Source organism: Scyliorhinus canicula, chromosome 4 (assembly GCF_902713615.1).
Source record: "Scyliorhinus canicula chromosome 4, sScyCan1.1, whole genome shotgun sequence".
Lineage (NCBI taxonomy): Eukaryota > Metazoa > Chordata > Chondrichthyes > Carcharhiniformes > Scyliorhinidae > Scyliorhinus > Scyliorhinus canicula.
The window spans coordinates 107,734,556-107,754,781 of record NC_052149.1 but is presented as its reverse complement, the minus strand read 5'-3'; the positions used below and the strand labels follow the sequence as shown (position 1 = coordinate 107,754,781).

The 20,226-nt window shown below is 47.9% G+C and overlaps 1 protein-coding gene across 1 annotated transcript in view; it reads left to right on the top strand.

Annotated features, from left to right (window-relative positions):
* LOC119964894 (procollagen galactosyltransferase 2-like) overlaps nt 1-17,576 on the top strand; it is a 132,724-nt gene extending 115,148 nt beyond the window's left edge. The window contains exon 8 of the mRNA XM_038794988.1: nt 17,221-17,576. Within this exon, the coding sequence (XP_038650916.1) occupies nt 17,221-17,494 (274 nt within the window). The 3' untranslated portion in view covers nt 17,495-17,576. The remainder of the gene's footprint in view (nt 1-17,220) is intronic.
* Nucleotides 17,577-20,226: the final 2,650 nt, after the last annotated feature.

Genomic DNA, 20,226 nt, shown 5'->3' with positions numbered 1-20,226 from the left:
CAGGGCAATGCTCCACATGAACCTCCTTTTGCTCTAGTTAATTTAACCCGATCAACATATCCTTCTACTGCGTTCTCCGTAATCTACTTATCTAGTTTCCCCTTCAATACATCGATGTGATTCACTTCAACAATTCCACGTGACAGCAACTTTTACATTCAAACCACCCACTGGGTGAGGAAGTTTCTTCCAAGTTCCACACTGGATTCATCAGTGACCATCTTATATTTATGTTATTTATGTTCCCCAGTTTTAACCTTCCCAAAAGTGGAAACACCTTGGCTGCATTTATCTCATCAAACCCTTTTGCAATTTTTAAAGAGCTGTATCAGTTTATCATCGTCGCCCACCCCCCTCCCCGCCCCCACCCATCTCCCTCCCCAATCTGCAGTCTTTCCTGCTGGTTATTACCTCTCAATTTGCCAGCAGATTTGTTTTACCTTTTTTGTACCTTATGTCACTATTTCCTGTGCCCCAGTCAAGGTTCTGTACAACATTGATATGACATCGCGTTGGTGGAGATCTTCGTCTCCTTGGCGGGGTCGAAAATGCCAGGTGAGTTTCGTCCTGAGCTCACGCCACTCTCGCTCATGAGCTGGGAGCCACTGGAAGTACGTAGTTGTTTTAACAAGATGGCGGAGAGTTGTGGTGTGTGATGCAAGGTTGGGGATAAGGGGCAGCATGGTAGCATTGTGGATAGCACAATTGCTTCACAGCTCCAGGGTCGCAGGTTCGATTCCGGCTTGGGTCACTGTCTGTGCGGAGTCTGCACATCCTCCCTGTGTGTGCGTGGGTTTCCTCCAGGTGCTCCGGTTTCCTCCCACAGTCCAAAGATCTGCAAGTTAGGTGGATTGGCCATGATAAATTGCCCTTAATGTTGGGTGGGGTTACTGGGTTATGGGGATAGGGTGGAGTTGTTGACCTTGGGTAGGGTGCTCTTTCCAAGAGCCGGTGCAGACTCGATGGGCCGAATGGCCTTCTTCTGCACTGTTAATTCTATGATAACGGGACCTTGGGAGCCCCGCCACCTTCCACGACAACCACCCTTCACCCCCCCAACCTCCCAGAGGCCCCGCCTACCTGCCCGCCCCCCCCCCCACTCTTCATACCCCCTCCGCCCTCCTTTCATGAGCTTGAGCCCTGACACTTGGCAGTGCTGCCAAGGCACCCTTGCACTGCCTGGCAGTGCTCCTGCCAGCTTGGCAGTGCCAAGCTGCTCATATTCCAAGGGAGGGCCAGGGAGCAACCTGTCCTACCCCTGACCAATCAGGGCCTCTGATGGGCTGGGAGTTCCCCCAGGTCAGTGGAGTGCAGAAGGGGGGGAAGGGGGGGGCAACGGGGCATTGGGCCCGGGCATCCATTGGATGGGGGCATCCAATCAGAGAAGGAAATAATTTTTCATTTTTTTATTTTTATTTTTTTTAAATTTAGATTACCCAATCATTTTTTTCAATTAAGGGGCAATTTAGCGTGGCCAATCCACCTACTCTGCACATTTTTTGGGTTGTGGGGGCGAAACCCACGCAGACACGGGGAGAATGTGCAAACTCCACATGGACAGTGACCCAGAGCCGGGATCGAACCTGGGACCTCAGTTCCGTGAGGCGGTTGTGCTAACCACTAGGCCACCGTGCTGCCCCAGAGAAGGAAATAAGATAGTAATTTTAAAATTTCAGCGGTGATAAATCAATTTTTGGAGGCTCACCACACTGCAGAGGCAGTTGTTCGCCCTTTATTCCTTTAACATGGTGTACCCTTTCTGTCTAGAGAAAATGGTGCTTCTCCCCATCCCCCCACACGCATGCGCATGATGTACGTGGTGGAACCATCAAAAGCAACAAGCAGACGTGGCTGTTCGTTCCTGCGTTTCCTCGAGTCATAACTCGTCTTTTCTTCAGCTTTTTGTGCATCTAGATTAGTTCTTTTACCTACTCAGGTCAGTGAATAGCTCTAGAACGGGTGAAACTACGTTTTTTATAGGTTTTTTGGTGATATTTAATGAAATATTTACGTGGGATGTAGTAAGAGTGAAGCCTGGATGATCAGAGGACTGCTATGGCATTTAATCTCGGAATAGGAGACATTTATTCCTTAACATGCTAATATTCGAATACAGATACCACTCATTTGCAAGTCTATGATATAAATTGCACAAAATTATCAGTGGAGAATCAGTGTGAAATAATTTGATACGAAGGAACAAAGAAATGAAATATGGTTTATCCGTCTGCAACTGACCGATTGTTTACCATTTTCTTCCCATTTTCTCATGCGTCTTACGGTTTTTGAGATAGAAAATGAAATGTTACGAGTATTTCGTGTAGAACCGAGTGGAGCACAGAACAGGAAAAAAAAGAGGGCCAGAGTCGAAGAAGAGTCCCATCAAAGAGGGGCATTAGATGCATGGATAAAAAGAAGTAAAGAAGAAGTAGGAGAACCTGGAGAAGTAAAAGATGATGTGGGTGCAGAGAAGGATTTTTCTGATACGGATTCAGCTCGGTCAGAACATAATACTCTCTCTCCTCAGTCTCGTTGTCAGGATGATGATCCATGTGAAGAAAATAAAGAAGATTTTAGCATATTTTTGCAAAGAAGCGATTTTGGCTGTTTGAAGAAACCGATTCCAGATCATTTGAAGATGACAATATTACAACATGGCCCTGAAAGATATCAGAATAAAAGTGGTCCATTTGCTGAGAAGGATGGGAGATCATTTTCCAAACAGTGGTTTGATAAAGTTTCCACAAACGGAGAAATTGTGGAGAGAAAATGGTTGTTATACTCTCCATATCTTAAAGAATTCTACTGTTTTGTTTGCTTTTTGTTTTCAAAGGAGCATTTGTCGTCTGTGTCAAACTTTGGAAAGGAAGACGGTTTCCCCACTTGGAGAAAATTAAATCCAACAATACCTGACCATGAGAAAAGCCCTTCTCATAGAGCTCACATGAGGGAATACCTGAACCTCGTAGTTCGACTCCATCATTCAACTACGATAGATGCTGAACTTCAACAGCAAATGTCTGCTGAAAAGAAAAGATGGAAAGCTATAACTGAACGGATTGTCGAGGTTATATCCTTTCTGGCAAAACAGAATCTGGCCTATCGTGGACATCGAGGAGAAGGAATATCTGGGTTATCAGAGCCGGGGAGACAGTCAGTGAAAATACAGAAAACTTTCTAGCAACAATCAGACTTTTGGCCAAATATGATGACATCTTAGCAAAACACTTGCAGAGAGGGAAAGAGAAACCAAAAAGTGTCACCTACTTGTCCAACAGAATTCAAAACGAAATAATCAATCTTCTTGGTGAAACTGTCAAGAAAAATATAATTTCCGAAATTAAGGACGCGAAATATTTTAGCATAATGCTGGATTGAACTCCAGATATTGCCCATGAAGATCAGGTTTCTGAAATTCTGCGATACGTTCATATTGATGAAAACAGAAAAGTAGAAATAAAGGAGACATTTCTGGGATTTTTTCAAGTCAACAAGAAAGATGCAGTCAGCCTGGTAAATAAATTTCTGGAAAAATTGGAAGAAGACAAAATTTCCATGAATGACTGTCGTGGTCAAGCATATGATAACGCAGCAGTTATGGCTGGAGTGAGAGGAGGTGTTCAACAAAAAATTCTTGAAGTTAACCCAAAAGCTGTGTTTGTGAACTGCGAGAACCACAGCCTCAATTTGTCCTGTGTCCATGCAAGTGAGGTGCAACCTGTTGTTGTTACATTTTTTGGCATTCTAGAAAAACTTTTTACTTTTTTTTCTTCATCTACTTTCGTTGGGAAGTGTTAAAATCATTTGTCACTCGGACTGTGAAAAGACAGTGGGACACAAGGTGGAGTTCCAGCCATAATGCTGTGCAAGTAATCCACGAAGAGTGTGACAACGTTATTGCAAGCCTTCAACACCTGCTGGAAGGAGAATTTTCAAGGGAAACTAAATCTGATGCAGGATCACTACTGAACTCTATTCAACAGTTCCCGTTTATAGCTTTATTAAATTTTTGGTAGTCAGTTTTATCATCAGTGGAGAAAGTCTCAAAACGTTTGCAGGATCCGAAAATGGGGTTCCATGAAGCTTCTTGTGATCTGAGAGGACTTATTCATATCTTGAATTTGAAGAATGACAAATATTGTGAAAATTGGGGAATACCAATTGCACGAACAAGGAGAAGAAGAATAATGCCTGGAGAGTCAGCAAGAGATAGTGGACTGACGGCACAAGAAGAAATGAATAGAGTAATGGTAGAGATTGTGAACAGATTAAAAACTGAAATTGAAGACCGCAGTGTCCGTCTCCAAAGACTCAGTGACCGATTTTCTTTTCTTCTGAACTTGAATTCAGTAGTGATTGAAGATGAACAAGAAAGAGAGAAATTAAAAAAGGAATGTTCAGACTTTGCAAATTATTATGACAATGATGTGGTTGCAATTCAGTTATGTGACAAAATTATTGATTTTGTGATGCTCCTTCGAGCTGGAGGGAATAGAGTTCCCCCTGATCCTAAAGATGCTCTGGAGTCTTTACTGCAGTATGGGAGGGATGTCTTTCCGACGCTGTGTGTTTCATACAGATTACTGCTTACAATCGCATTTTCAGTCGCAAGCTGTGAAAGGTCATTTTCAAAACTGAAATTAATAAAAACATATCTGAGGTCTTCTATGTCACAGGAGCGACTGACCAACCTGGCTTTAATAAGCATTGAAAAAGAATTTCTCACAGCTGATGTAAAAAGTGAAGTAGTTCAGGTGTTTTGTGACAGGAGGTATCATTTGGGGAAAAGAACTTAATAAATTTGATTGATCTATATTAAAATCGAATAAAGCGTTTATTTCATGTTTCATCTGTGTTTATATATTCAAAATGTTTTCCTTTCTCATAATATTTCTCAGTATATTAGGCCTTATACTTGAGTCTTTGGGGCATACAATCAAGATTTGCCCCGGGCATCACCAGACCTCTGCACGCCACTGCCCCAGGTGCCATTTGCCTGGTCCATGTTTCTGGACCTGTGCTGAACAATGCCTGGCTGGGGACTCCCTGGGGAGGCTGTTAGATGCCGGGAGGCCGGTAAATGGCGGGCGATAGGCCTTAGTAAGTTTAAAGCCTACTTACATGAGCGCGACTTGGTCCTGCCCATTGTGGAGGGCTCCTGATCTCAGCGCCTCTCATCCCATGGACAGATCCGCGAGGCATAGTGGCTGCCGGGCAGCCGGCGGCAGGCTTCACCCCGCATCCAGCGGCCAGCGCAATGTGGTCGGTCGATCTCGTCCGATGTCTTTGTTTTCCAATTCCATTCCTCCAGAAGTGAACCCCATTGGTTGAACTTCTGATGATTTTCAAAATCTGCATTGTTCATTTGAATATTATTCCATACCCCTGAATCCTTTTGCCTTGTTTGGATGCTTGGTGTATGTAATTGCTTTATGCATGAACTCACATATATTTTATATGTTATTTGGATCGATGTAATAGCTCTTAATTCATTGCTTAATTAATCACTAACATTAAAAATGTATTTTGAAAAAAAAAGAAGGGGTACCGTCCCGGCCAATATTTATCCCTCAATCGGTATTCACGAGAAACAGATGATCTGGTCATTATCCCATTGCAGCATTTGGATCTTGCTATGCCCAAGTTAGCTGGTGCATTTCCTACATTACGACAGTGACTGCACTTCAAAAAGTGCTTCAGGTATTCCAAAGTATTTCAGGATGTCCCAAAGCAAACTCGTTATGGGTGCTAACTTGCAAGAGGGCATTAAGGCATTTCCGGCGACAAGGACCCACTTTGACAAATGGTTGTCAGATTCATGCCCAGGGTTGTCAGATTTTCCACGCTCCTCCCCCCTCCCCCCCCACCGCCACGCACCCCCCACCCCTGCTGGTATGACAAGGCCGGCGGGAATCACTACTGGTTTCCAAAAAAGGAAGTCAATCATGCTGACCAAGCTGGGGGCTCAGAGGGGAGTATAGCTCCTCGGTAGTGAGGGACAGGGCCAGGCAGTGCCCTGGCACAACCCCCTAACACAATCCCCTGGCAGTGCCAGGTGGGCACTTCCAGGAACCCAATTATGGTGGGAGGAGTTGTACCCACATGGCGGAGGGGGTGTTGACACTTAGATTAGGGAAGTGCTCCAATTCCAGTGATGATGGGGGGTGGGGTCGGTTAGGTCAACCTGATGCCTGCGTTAAAGGGGGTGGGGGTTGGGGGAGGTGGTGGCCCGACCATTGAGTGATGGGGGGAGGGTTGGGGGTGTTCCTCTTGTCTGCTGTGGGTCCCGATGTCCTGAGGGGAGCCTTTAACTTTCAAATCGGGTCACCCTTTAAATGATCTCTGAGTACATGATTTTACCAAAACATTAGGAGCGGTAGTGAGCAGGAACTGTCACAAGCTTCCCAACACTCGGCCCGGCGTGGCCGTTACTGTTATAAAATGTTAATTGGTCCGCTCAACAAGGCCTCATGGGATTCACGCCGCAAATGATGGTCCAACCAATTGATTCACTGGGGCCGTGCTCGCTAGCCACCCTCACTCACTGCTGTTGGGGCTTGGTCCATGTTAAAGTTTATGTAGTTTGCTGCCCGGGAAACCAGGGCATCCGTGACCTCATGGATGCACTGTGGGCTGTAGCTTGAGAAGTGCCACACAAGCCCTGATCAAGCCCTGGAATGCTCCTGAGGCATTGAGGTACAGGGCTGTGGTGACCTTGATGGCAACTGAGAGTGGATATCCTCCTCCACAGGTGCCGCACCATCCCCTTGTTGAGACGGAGCGTCTTGCGGTACATCCTTTCCGTCATCATTTCGAAAGACCAACAAAGCCTGTACACCTTAGGCCATCTCGGGCCTCCCCCTCCAGGTCCATCCCGGGCCTGTTGGGCAGCTGGTCTGCAGGGCGTGGGGTGGGGCCCTCTACATGGGCCGTCGCCTTGAGTCTCTGTCGACACTGCTGCCGCTGCCTCCTCTGGCATCTGGTCGCCTGGCCTGCCAGCAGCACCACGAGGGCAGCTTCCCCGGGGTCCAAGATATCGTTCATACCGTGTAATATCTTTAAGGAATTAGAGAGGGTGAGAGACTAACAACCAGTGGTATCTTCCACCCCGGAACCTTCAAGACCCCCATTGCCCCCCCCCCCCCCCCCCCCAACCACCACCACCACCCCCTGCCCACACAGCACCGGCCGCAGTGGGGTGCCCTGCTTGCCGGATCCTCCTACACCCTGTACCCCAGACATCCAAACGTAACATTGCCTGGTCCGAGCATTGGTCCCCTCCCCAGTGCACACACCCACCACTCTGTGCAATGTTTGGAAAATTCCTCCCTATATCTCTGATAGCAAATTCATGATCTGCACATCTTGTTTGCTCGTATTTTTCTCCCTGAATCTAAGTCCTCCAGTTGGAAAAAGAAATGAAAGAAATTGAGACAAACATCCGCCTTGTCACATTTCATTTCGTACCAACAATCCGCAACTCGAGTTTCATCAATTGGGACAAGGTGAACTCCCTTGAAGCAGCCTTATGGCTTCCGTGGTACCTGTCCCCTCTCTGAAGTGCACATAGCCTCTGATTGGTCATTGGGGCCTTGGAGTGAGCTGTCACAAAGCCTATACCCTATACGAAAAAGAGGGAAATAAAAGGGAGCATCCTACATTGGCCTGGTCAGCCCACCGCCCTCCCAATATTGTATTAGCAAAAGCCAAGATTGGAACCGGTATGATCAATAGTCCCAGCTAGAACTTATGTGCTGTATGCCGTATTCTGGCTGTTACTTTTGTTTGGTTAAATAAACCTTTGTTGTTAAACCTTCTTGGGACTCCTGAGAATATAATAGTGTGATTTTTCTGGCCCTTCCCACCAGTGGGATTTTCTGGTCCAGCCTACGGTGACCCCACCATGATGGGTTCCTCGGTGACTGGGCAGGCGAGTCATACAAACGGCGTAGACATTGTCGAGGCCTGAAGATTACGCCGGCAACCTATGGTGTGCCCCCTCGGTCGCATGAATACACGTCGCAGAGGAAGCCAGAAAAACTGGGCATCATAGAATCCTACAGTGCAGAAGGAGGACATTCAGCCCATGAGTATGCACCGACCCTCCAAAAGAGCACCCTATCAAGGCCCAATTTGCCACCCTATCCCAGTAACGCCGCCTAGGGGAAATGTAGCATAGCCAATCCACCTAACCTGCACATGTTTGGACTGTGGCAGGAAACCGGAGCACCCGGAGGAAATCATCGCAGACACGGGGAGAATGTGCAAACTCCACACAGACAGTTACCCAAGGTCAGAATCTAACCCAGGTCCCTGGCGCTGTGAGTCAGCAGTACTAATCACTGTGCCACCCCTAGTGCAATGACCAGGAATCGAACCCGGATTAACTTCTAGGAAAGCAGCTATGCTCACGACCATACCACCATCCCGGCCATGGAGTTTTGTTACTGCCAATCGTCAGCTTTCCTTTCTGTCAGAAGTGATGGCAAGTTCATTTTAACGAGGGTGTCAAAATTCCCAGGCAATTTAAATAGTGCAGCATGCTGACACAGGGCAGCACAGTAGCATAAATGGATAGCACTGTGGCTTCACAGCGCCGGAGTCCCAGGTTCGATTCCCTGCTGGGTCACTGTCTGTGCGGCGTCTGCATGTTCTCCCCGTGTCTGCGTGGGTTTCCTCCGGTTTCCTCCCACAGTACAAAGACATGCAGGTTAGGTGGATTGGCCATGATAAATTGCCCTTAGTGACCAAAAAGGCTAGGAGGGGTTATTGGGTTACGGGGATAGGGTGGAAGTGAGGGCTTAAGTGGGTCGGTGCAGACTCGATGGGCCAAATGGCCTCCTTCTGCACTGTATATTCTATGTACTGATGTGTTGGGTAAGCTGGGTCTGTGAGGAACAGGCTTCCAACACTTGAAGAAATGCAACTCGATTTTATTGAACTCTTAACTATCATACATACTTTAACTGTGGGTTGACACTATGCTGACTTGAAATGAAATGAAAATCGCTTATTATCACAAGTAGGTTTCAAATGAAGTTAATGTGAAAAGCCCCTAGTCGCCACATTCCGGCACCTGTTCGGGGAGGCTGGTACGGGAATCGAACCGTGCTGCTGGCCTGCCTTGGTCTGCTTTCAAAGCCAGCGATTTAGTTCTGTGCTAAACCAGCCCCAGACTTGACTGGAGACCTGAGGCTAACCTGACCAGACTATCTTACTACCACATGGTGTTTGTTCTAGTTGTTCATGGGGTCTGACTGTCTCAGAGGCTGGGTCCCAAGAGAGCGGAAAACCTAGTGCTCTCTGGCTTTATAGTGGTCGTGTCCTGTCTGGTGATTGGCTGCTGTGTTCTGTGTGTTCATTGGTCATCCTGTGTGTCAATCACTGCCTGTCTGTGCACCATCATATACTTGTGTGTATATCATGACATCTCCCCCACCTTTTTTTTTATTTTTAAAAAATGTGTATAGATCAATAAATAGTGTGTGTCTTTGTAGGAGCCTGACTATATACAAAGTATGTGAATGTATTTACTTGGGAAGGTGTCTAGTGCAGATAGAGGGAAGATAACAAATTAGGAAGAAACAATATGTACAGATGTGTGAACGAATCACAAGGTAATGCAACATTCAGTCTATAAATTCAGTCTCTGGCGGGCGACGAATTCTGGTTGACCGCCTCAAGGGTGGGTCAGGGTCGCCTGCACTGGAATGGCAGAACTGCCTCCAATGTGGAGATCGGTAAAAGAATTGGCAGATCAGTGGCCCCGTGGAAGGGCGCGTCCTCAGGAACCAGCATGCGAGTCGGGACATCACATTCAGGTGGCGAGCGTGGAAGTAGCCGCAGTGCCTGCCTTTTACGCCGAAGAAAGGAGCCATCAGGCATGCGAACGAGGAACAATCTTGGGGCCACTTGCTTAACCACCACAGCTGTGGCAGACCAGCCACCGTTAGGTAGCTGAACACGAACCCGGTCAGCAGGGACCAGAGCAGGGAGATCTGTGGCGTGGGCGTCGTACGCCGACTTGCATTGGGCCCGAGACTGTTGCATCCTCTGCAGGACCGGAAAATTGTCAAGGTCCGGGATGTGGATGGCCGGCACCGTCGTCCGTATTATGCGGTTCATTAGCAGCTGTGCTGGGGACAGGCCAGCGGGCAAAGGAGTCGCCCTGTAGGCTAACAGTGTCAGGTTAAAATCCAAACCCGAGTCAGCAGCTTTGCACAACAGTCTTTTAACAATGTGGACCCCCTTTTCAGCCTTCCCATTCGACTGGGGTAGTGGGGGCCTGAAGTGACGTGCGTAAAATTGTACTGCTGGGCAAAATCCGTCCACTCTTGGCTGAAGAAGCGCGGGCCATTGTCAGTCATGACCGTAAGTGGAATGCCATGACGGGCAAAGGTCTCTTTGCATGCCTTGATGACTGTTGCTGATGTGAGGTCAGTCAGTCTGACCACCTCGGGGTAGTTAGAAAAGTAGTCCACGAGGAGGACATAATCTAGGCCCTTTGCATGAATGAGGCCAATACCAACTTTGGACCATGGGGAGGACACCAGTTCATGCGGCTGCAGAGTCTCTTTCGGCTGAGCCGGCTGGAACCTTTAGCACGTTGGGCAATTGAGGACCGTGTTGGCGATATCCTGACTGATGCCTGGCCAATATACTGCCTCTCGGGCTCGACGGCGACACTTTCCGACCTCCAGGTGACCCTGGTGGATTTGGCCGATCTCGCATGCTCTGTGGGATTACTATCCTGTCCAGTTTCATTAGTATGCAGTCCACTACCGCTAGATCGTCCTTTACATTATAGAACTGTGGGCACTGCCCCTTTTGCCAACCATCCGTGAGATGTCGCATGACCCGCTGGAGTAAAGGATCCCTGGCCATCTCCTGATGAATCTGCACAACCCTTTCATCAGTGGCCGGAAAGTTGGATGCACAAAACTTCACCTGAGCGTCTATCTGACAGACAAAGTCCGACTGCTCACACGGCGTGGTGATGGATCGAGAGAGTGCGTCGGCCACAATGAGCTCCTTGCCCGGGGTGTAGACCAGGTCGAAATTGTAGCGGCGGAGTTTGAGGAGGATACGTTGTAGCCGTAGCGTCATATCATTGAGGTCTTTTTGGATGATGTGAGCCAATGCCCTGTGGTCCTTCTCGACCGTGAATTTGGGGAGTCCATACACGTAATCATGGAATTTGTCAATCCCTGTGAGGAGGCCCAGGCATTCTTTTTCAATCTGAGCATATCGTTGCTCAGTAGGTGTCATGGCTCTAGATGCATATGCGACTAGGCCCCAGGAGGATGATTCGTCCCGCTGGAGGAGTACTGCCCCAATGCCAGCCTGGCTCGCGTTGGTGGAGGTCTTTGTCTCCTTGGCGGGGTCGAAAATGCCAGCTGAGTTTCGTCCTGAGCTCACGCCACTCTCGCTCATGAGCTGGGAGCCACTGGAAGTCCGTAGTTGTTTTAACAAGATGGCGGAGAGTTGTGGTGTGTGATGCAAGGTTGGGGATAAGGGGCAGCATGGTACAATTGTGGATAGCACAATCGCTTCACAGCTCCAGGGTCCCAGGTTCGATTCCGGCTTGGGTCACTGTCTGTGCGGAGTCTGCACATCCTCCCCGTGTGTGCGTGGGTTTCCTCCGGGTGCTCCGGTTTCCTCCCACAGTCCAAAGATGTGCAGGTTAGGTGGATTGGCCATGATAAATTGCCCTTAGTGTCCAAAATTGCCCTTAGTGTTGGGTGGGGTTACTGGGTTATGGGGATAGAGTGAAGTTGTTGACCTTGGGTAAGGTGCTCTTTCCAAGAGCCTGTGCAGACTCGATGGGCTGAATGGCCTCCTTCTGCACTGTAAATTCTATGATTCCCAAGGAAGTTGACCATCCCTAGGAAGTGGAGGACCGCCTTCTTGTCATCCGGGGTCTTCATGGCGTTGATCGCCGACACCTTGTCTGTATCTGGCTGCACACCGAACTGCAAAATATGGTCGCCAAGAAACTTTATTTCTGCCTGACCGAACGAGCATTTGGCTCTATTGAGTCGGAGGCCATGCTCGTGGATCCTATGGAACACTCGTTTGAGGCGATCGGTGTGCTCCTGAGGAGTTGTGGACCAAACAATGATATCATCGATGTACACTCGCACCCCCTCGATGCCCTCCATCATTTGCTCCATTATTCGTTGGAACACCTCCGAGGCAGAGATGATGCCAAAGGTCATCCGGTTGTAACAGTAACGACCGAACGGGGTGTTAAATGTTCACAGCGTTCGACTGGATACGTCCAGCTGTATTTGCCAAAACCCCTTGGAGGCATCCAGCTTCATGAAAAACTTGGCGTGAGCCATTTCGCTGGTGAGCTCTTCTCGTTTAGGTAAAGGGTAGTGTTCCCTCATGATGTTACGGTTCAAATCTTTGGGGTCGATACAAATGTGAAGTTCCCCTGACGGTTTTTTGACACAAACCATGGATCTAACCCAGTCCGTGGGTTCTGTGACCTTAGAAATGATGCCCTAGTCCTGGAGGTCTTGCAGCTGCTGCTTGAGGCGGTCTTTAAGGGGTGCCGGCACCCGACGCGTGCATGAACCACAGGGGTGGCATTCGGTTTCAGAAGTATCTTGTATTGGTAGGGGAGTGTGCCCATACCTTCGAAAATGCTGTGGTATTGTACTATGATGTTATCTAATTGGGTTTGGAAATTGACATCTGGCGAAGTCGTTGCCTCAACGGACGACATGGTGTGAACCCACTACACAAGATTCAAGATTTTGCAGGCCTGAGCAACGAGCAAGGAAGCTCTGTTGGTTCCTACAATTTCAAAACGCAGGGTTGCTTTCGTGAAGAGCGATGGGATACCACAACCTGGCATGAGCCACTGGCAGCAATGGCAGGCCGGTGGAAGAATGCTTGGCTTGACGCGGATGGTGTCAAGGTCAGACTTTGAAATGAGGTTCGCTGAAGCGCCGGTGTCCAGCCTGAAGCGTATGCGAGCCTTGTTGACTGTAAGAGTGGCACACCACTCGTTGTCCGGATCAATGCTCATCACTGGGAGTTGTTTCACCTTCTTGGCTGAAAGCATCGTATGCTTGGTGATGATGCCCACCCGGAATGGGGATGTGAGGCTTTCGGTGTCGGGATATGGAACCATGTCGGAGTCGGAGTCTGCAACGGGTTGCTGTACTGACCGGATGTTGCTGCGCTGCAGCTGGGATCGCTGTGTGTTGGGCAGTTGAGCAGATCTGCACAGGGCTGCGTTGTGGCCAAGCTTGCCACACTGGAGACAGCATCGAGATTTCTGGATATTGCCGCTTTAAATTGGCGGAGCCACAGTTGTTGCACGTCATGGCGCCGACGTCAGGACGCTCCGTGCGCCACCGCACATGCGCGGTGCAGTTGAACAATGTGTGCACCTGCCCAATTCAGCCGTTGGCCTCGCCGTCCGCTTGGTTGTGGCGCGAATGTACAGGAGCCCGGGAAAAGCGCATGAAATGGCCGCCCTCATCCAGAATCAGGCCCTGGAGCTGTTTTACGGCCTGCACCCGCATCGTGGGGGCCTTGCCGCGCCATCTCTGCCGCCTTGATATGGGAGTACCGGTTGTTAGCGTGCTCATGTAGGACACAGGTCTCGATGACGATGGTAAGGGTGAGCTGCTTAACTTTAAGGAGCTGCTGACGAAGGGGATCGGAGTGGACCCCGAAAACGATCTGGTCGCGGATCATTGAGTCGGAAGTGGAGCCATAGTTGCAGGACTGCGCGAGGATACGGAGATGGGTTAAGAAGGACATAAAAGGTTCATCCTTACCCTGAAGCCTCCGCTGGAACACATAGCGTTCAAAGCTCTCGTTGACTTCGATGTCACAATGGTTGTAGAACTTCAGCAGGACTGTTTTAAACTTTGTCTTGTCCTCGCCTGCAGCAAAGGTGAGGGAGTTCAAGAGATGGATAGCGCGGTCCCCGGCTGTAGAGAGGAAGAGAGCAATCTTGCTGACATCCAATGTGGCTTTGAGGTCGGAGGCTTCAAGATACAGCTGGAACTTTTGCTTGAAAATCTTCCAGTTTGCACCGAGGTTGCCGGCGATGTGGAGCTGCGGGGGAGGGCGGACGCTGTCCATGTTACTGGATGGCTGATCGCTGGTCAAAGGCAGACTATCTCAAGGTAGGTCCGTCAAATTCGAGCATGACACACTGTTACCATGATGTGTTGGTAAGCTGGGTCTGCGAGGACTGTGTTTACTGCAGCAGTGAGAGAGACAGGCTTCCAACACTTGAAGAAATGCAATTCGATTTTATTGAACTCTTAACTGTCATACATACTTTAACTGTGGGTTGACACTATGCTGACTTGACTGGATACCTGAGGCTAACCTGACCAGACTATCTCACTACCACATGGTGTTTGTTCTAGTTGTTGCTCATGGGCTCTGACTGTCTCAGAGGCTGGGTCCCAAGAGAGCGGGAAAACTTGTGCCCTCTGGCTTTATAGTGGTCGTGTCCTGTCTGGTGATTGGCTACTGTGTTCTGTGTGTTCATTGGTCATCCTGTGTGTCAATCACTGTCTGTCTGTGCACTTTCATAGACTTGTGTGTATATTATGACATGTACTTCTCCCAAACAGATCCCAAATTCCATTCGCACACAAAGATCTCTAATGAGATCTTAAGAGATGCTGCAATCTGGATCTCGCTCTGAGCAGGGTGGCACCCTGGCTCCTGGCACCTTGGCACTGCCACTGGGGCACTCTGCAACAGCCAGGTATGCAGGGGCACCTCCAGAGTGCCGGGCTTGTAGTGCCTGGGTGCCAATGATCAGCCCCGAGGCTCTCTGCCCTTAAGAATTGGGGTGAGGTGGGAGCTTGAGGTAAGTTGGGGCAATGGGGTGGGGGGTTTCGGGGGCCAAGGTTGGGGAGCAGAGGGGGGTATCGAAGGATCGGGGCTGCCTCTAAAAATAGCGCCTCAAACGGCGAATCATCTTCCTGCACTGACCAGCTGAACAGGCCAACAGCCTGACACCAGAGGCTGTAGCTTGAGGAGCATCACTCCACATAAAACATGGCTTGACCAGGATACTCTCCCGCTCTTGCACCTGCCATAGGCATATTGGAAGGATTTTGTGTTTGGCCACATTATGAACACCATTAAGACCTGGAGTGGGATGCAAACCCAGAGCTTCTGGCTCAGGGATGTGGTGCTCTTTGTGTTGCGAAACTCAGGATGGTTAGCGTAGTGTTCACAAAGACCATAAAATAGATTGAACTTGAACATGCAGCACCAAAGGGCCAGCGCGAGTTTGCGCATGCGCAGACAGGCCAGTGTATTTCCACACATGCGCGGGGGTTCCCTTTTCCCCGCAGGTCCCCGGGCAATATGGTGGAGCCCGATAGGGGTCCGGCGCGGAGGAAAGAAGGCCCCCACGGAAACAGCCCTCCTACAGGATCAGTAGACCCCGATCACGGGCCAGACCACCGTCGGGACCCCCCCGGGATTGGATTCTCTGCCCCCCGCCCCCCCAGGACCGTCCCAGCACATTTACCTGCCAGGCCCCGCCGTACGTGAGGTGAGTAATTAAGTCGGTGGGACTGGCCAAAACTGGACGGCCACTCAGCCCGCCGGGGCCCAGAGTATCGGTGGGGGGCCGGCGTGGTGGGAATCCCGCCGGCCCCCGAAAAGGCGCCGGAGAATAGGGTCGGGGCAGCAGGGTGGGATTCGCGGCTTCCCCCCGGGGATTCTCCGACCCGGCGGGGGGTCGGAGAATCCCCGCCTTGGTGTTCCAGCCCAAACTGAATTAATTTTCAGCGGCACCGATGAATTTCAGCCATGAATTAGCCAATGTTTGTTAGACCTTGCTGTCCATAAATGGCTGCTGTGTCTCTCCATACAACACGTCACAAAGCTGTAATGTGCTTTGGAATATGAGGTTGTTAAAGACACTGTACAAATGCAGGTCTCCCTTTCTTAATGTTGCTTGACTGTGGCTCCTGTAGACGAGAAGTTATGATTAGTAGTGCCAATGTCAATTGTAAAACAGCAACGCCAGTGAAAGGTTTGAAGAAGCATAGAGAATCTGAAACAAAATGAGAAGAACTGATTTTTTAAAGAATGTCCTGTTTCACCCAAGCCACTTTTTGAACTGAATTTTTGAAGGCCCAGTCCAAGTAGTAGGAGGCTTTAATCTGTAATACAAATTAAATAATTTGCACAAAATTGACAGCATCAATCAGATGCCACAGCCATTGATAAAATGCATGTAAATTTGGTTCACTGGAAGATGCTTTTCTGGGATTTTAAGGCACTTTGATCCAGGTGTCAGCAATAGCTCAGTTGATAGCATACTCACATCTTGGGTCAGAAGGTTGAACACTCAAGTCCACTTGAGAGACTTGATCACAGCCATTCTGCTATCAGTGTGATACTGCACTGAGGGACAGCTGCACTGCCTGAGATGCTGTCCTTCAGACGGCATGTTCAATTTGAGAATGTAAAATTCTGAAGATGAGTCGTGCGGACTCAAAACATTAATTCCACAAATACTGTCAGGCCTGCTGAGTTATTCCAGCACTTTCTGTTTTTATTTCAGATTTCCAGCATCGACGGTATTTTGCTGTCATGTTAAATGTGGGGCTGTTCTCTTGAGGGGTGGAATTTTACGCCAGCAGGAGTCTACAGGTCCGCCAAAGACAAAGGGCATTTGAGCGGCTTGCCGCATTTTACCACCCCACTCCTGCCATGAGGAGGCTGTAAAATCCCACATCTCGTGTGGGCGCAAGAGATTTATCGGCAGTAGTTGAAAAAGGGCAGGGAAGTTTTGATGTGCTGGCCAATATGTGTTTCTCAAATACTGAAAAAAACATATTACATGAGCGTGCTGCTTGATCTGTACAATTTAGCTGCCATGATTTCAACATTAAAACAATCACTTCAAAAGTACTTCATTGTTTGTACAGAGACTTAAGATACCCTCAAATGCGTTCCCATTATGCATTTCTTGTATGAAGTTTATTCTGTTAAACTCAATAGTCCGGGCAGCAACTTGGCAAAGAGTTTAAGAGGCTTTTACTAACATTGGTGAGGTTCCAACAAAGAACAATACAGCACAGGAACAGGCCCTTCAGCCCTCCAAGCCTGTACTGGTCATTAGATCCACGAGGTAGTTTTATGGTAGTCAGTCATGGGAACTGCAGCACATCAAGCGTAATTTTGTTAATCATTCATTACATCTTTTAACAGAGAAGATTATAAGATATTCTACGAACCTCGCGATTTGAAAGCCTTTTTGGTGGAACCACTGCTGATTTACCCTACGCATTACACTGGAGAACCAGGCTACGTGAGTGATACCGAAACCTCTATAATCTGGGACAATGATGACATACGAACGGACTGGAACTGCAAGTTATCGAGAAAAACAAAGGAGCAGGGAGAGATCGGGGCAGAAGCTCAGAATACTGAGGCACTGCAGCCCCAATCCCCCATCGACACAGCCTCTCGAGATGAATTATGATGTGGTTCTGCACTACTCGGCTCTGATCTGTGATCAGAACCAATGTTCCTCTCTCAAACTGATATAGTCTGTGATAAAATGTCTGCTGGAAGGCAACTACAGAAATCTCCTGGGATAACAAGACATAAAATCAGTTGAAAGCTATACTTTCTCTGTGTATTGGACTTCCTTCAAATGGTGGTATAACAGCAGCTGATTTAGCTGACCAATTATCAATTACTGTTGGATTAGTTGATATTTTAAAGTTATTTATTTCCATTTCCCTTTCTCGCTGCATTGGCTTTCACCTGTTACGTATCACCCACTACTTTTAATAAAGAGCTCATGGGTGTGGGATCACCTTCGTGCTATCCAAAGGATAGTCCTGCTTCTGCCACTGTGCAATATTACATTGATATCAGCCTCACAAAGAATGTGAATCTATGGTTACATAGTTGGTAAAGGAAGTGAGCAGGGCTCATGACCGAATGGCTAACTGTTCAACTGCTGCAAAAACAAAGAGTGCTTAAATTTTCAAACTGCTGTTGTCACAGAGGGCATTCTTTGATGCCACAAATCAATATTCAGAATAACTCTTAATATTTCTGCTAGTACAGAACTTTCCAAAAGTGGTACTGTTTTTTCAAGTTTGTTACTTTAAATAATGATATTGTGTTTTGTGCGTGTGTTTATGTGTGTCATTTGTTTCTATTTATTTTTATTCTTCAGTGGCTTGCAATTCTTGCCCTATTGGGTAGTGGGTGCAAGTGAACCCCTTCCTCCCTCCACCTCTCTGCAGGTTTTCTTCTGAGGCAGGTTTTCTACTGAAGCCTGTGCAAAACTCTTCAAATTCATGGAAGGCCCCACACTCATGTCGATAATCAAGTATCACCTCTCCACGTCGGTACAATATGAGAATCCTTTGCTCGTGGAAAGACAAAATAACAAGATTGGGTAGCTTTCAATGTTTGTTATACTTTGACCTGTTTCCAAACCAATTCAGTTCATGCAGATATCCTGGAATATTACATCAGTCTGGCTGTTGGAAGCTAGTTTCTGTAAGTTGGTCATCTCCGTTGATTGCTACTATTTACCAAAACTACAGAATGCTGTCCATCTTATTCGCAAAATCTTATTATCCTAGGTGATGTCTGGTCCTAATGGAATTCCAATTAAATTTTGTCTGGACAGGAGTGTAAATTTAGATTTGTGTTAATAGAGAAAGATCTCCTTGAGCTCACTGTCACCGAGTGCATTGTATTTAAAATCTCCTATGGCCTTGCTCTCTGTAACCTCCTTACACCCACTCAATGCCCTTTAATCCTCTGACTGCAGTTTGTCTTCTTATCCACCATTTTGTAGCGGAGCCACCTTGGCTGAATTCTCAGGTAAACATTCTCTGATACCTTCTGCTTCTTTTTTTCTCCCTTTTGAAAGCCTTTGCAAAAGTCCTGCTTTCAACCAAGCTCTCGGAGTCATCTCTTCCTGAATATGTGACAGCGCTTTTCCTCTCTTTGTCATTTAGTAATATCCTTCTCCATTAATGTGCCTTTTAAATGCGAGTTTTGATGTCCACTTTGGAATATTTTAATTGACCCTAACTGGAATTAGGTTTGCCAAATCTCTCGCAAAACCAAAGCAGGAAACAACTACAAAATCACACTGTGCACCCAGCCAGCAGAAAACATTCTCATTAACCTTTCAAGTGCAGTGATCCATTCCAAACAACGGACCCCCCTCCCCGTTGCCGTAATAGAGATTTCCTTTTAACCAACAGAACTGGCTGTCTCTGCATTTTTGCCATTTTCATTGAACTCGGCCCAGGCCATTCTTTTGCATTTCACAGTCAGATCAAGGCTGCATTTGTTCAATTTTATCAATTTTGAACAGTTTTCCCTTGTATATACTGTAATATTTGATCCAGAAATGCCGTTGGCATTTCAGCAACAGTAGGGGAGCCTACTGCATGGGAGACCACCTGATGAACCTTGAATTGGGGGTCCGCTTAATTGGACACTCTTTAGCTCACAGCGGGCACCTATGTGGAAAGTTCTCCCCCTAGCCATCAGCAATCCTTCCACCATACCCGCCATCCCTTACCACCACCATCGTCAAGGCCTTCCCCCAGCGCTCTCAGGCTTTACTTGCCTGATTTGAAGGGAAGCATGCTTCCAGGACATCCTCTCTGTTGGACAGTGTCACCAGTGGCTACAGCATCCAGTGGTGCTGCTGAGCTGCCACCCCTCCAATTTGCCAGCTGCTCTTGGGGATGGCCATTCATCTTTTAAAGGGACGGGAATCCCAGTGACAATTAATTAGCTGTTGGACGGATGGAAAATGCTAGCTGCCCCACAATTGGCCGAGGCATGTTACCGCCATCTTTCTGACCTATTCTTGGGACCCCTGTCATGCCAACAAAAGTTTCAACATGGAGTTTAAATTTGGCATGAAGCTGGTGATATATAACTGGCAAACTTTCCTCTGATTGAGCAGCACCACTTTTGAAGAGACCTATTCAAAGTCGCGGTGTGAAAGCAGACTGAATGTATGTCACAGGTGTAGCTGACACAACATTCAAGAATAGACTACGTGATGGTTTTGCAGGGTCATTAAAAATGGTCCTGGTGATGAGCTGACTTGTTTATGTAATTGGGCCATTTTTTAAAAAACCTTTTAAATAATTATGAATTCGATTATTCGGTTAACAATGTGCACTTTAGATAGAGAAGCCATTAGACTAACCAAAACTCAGA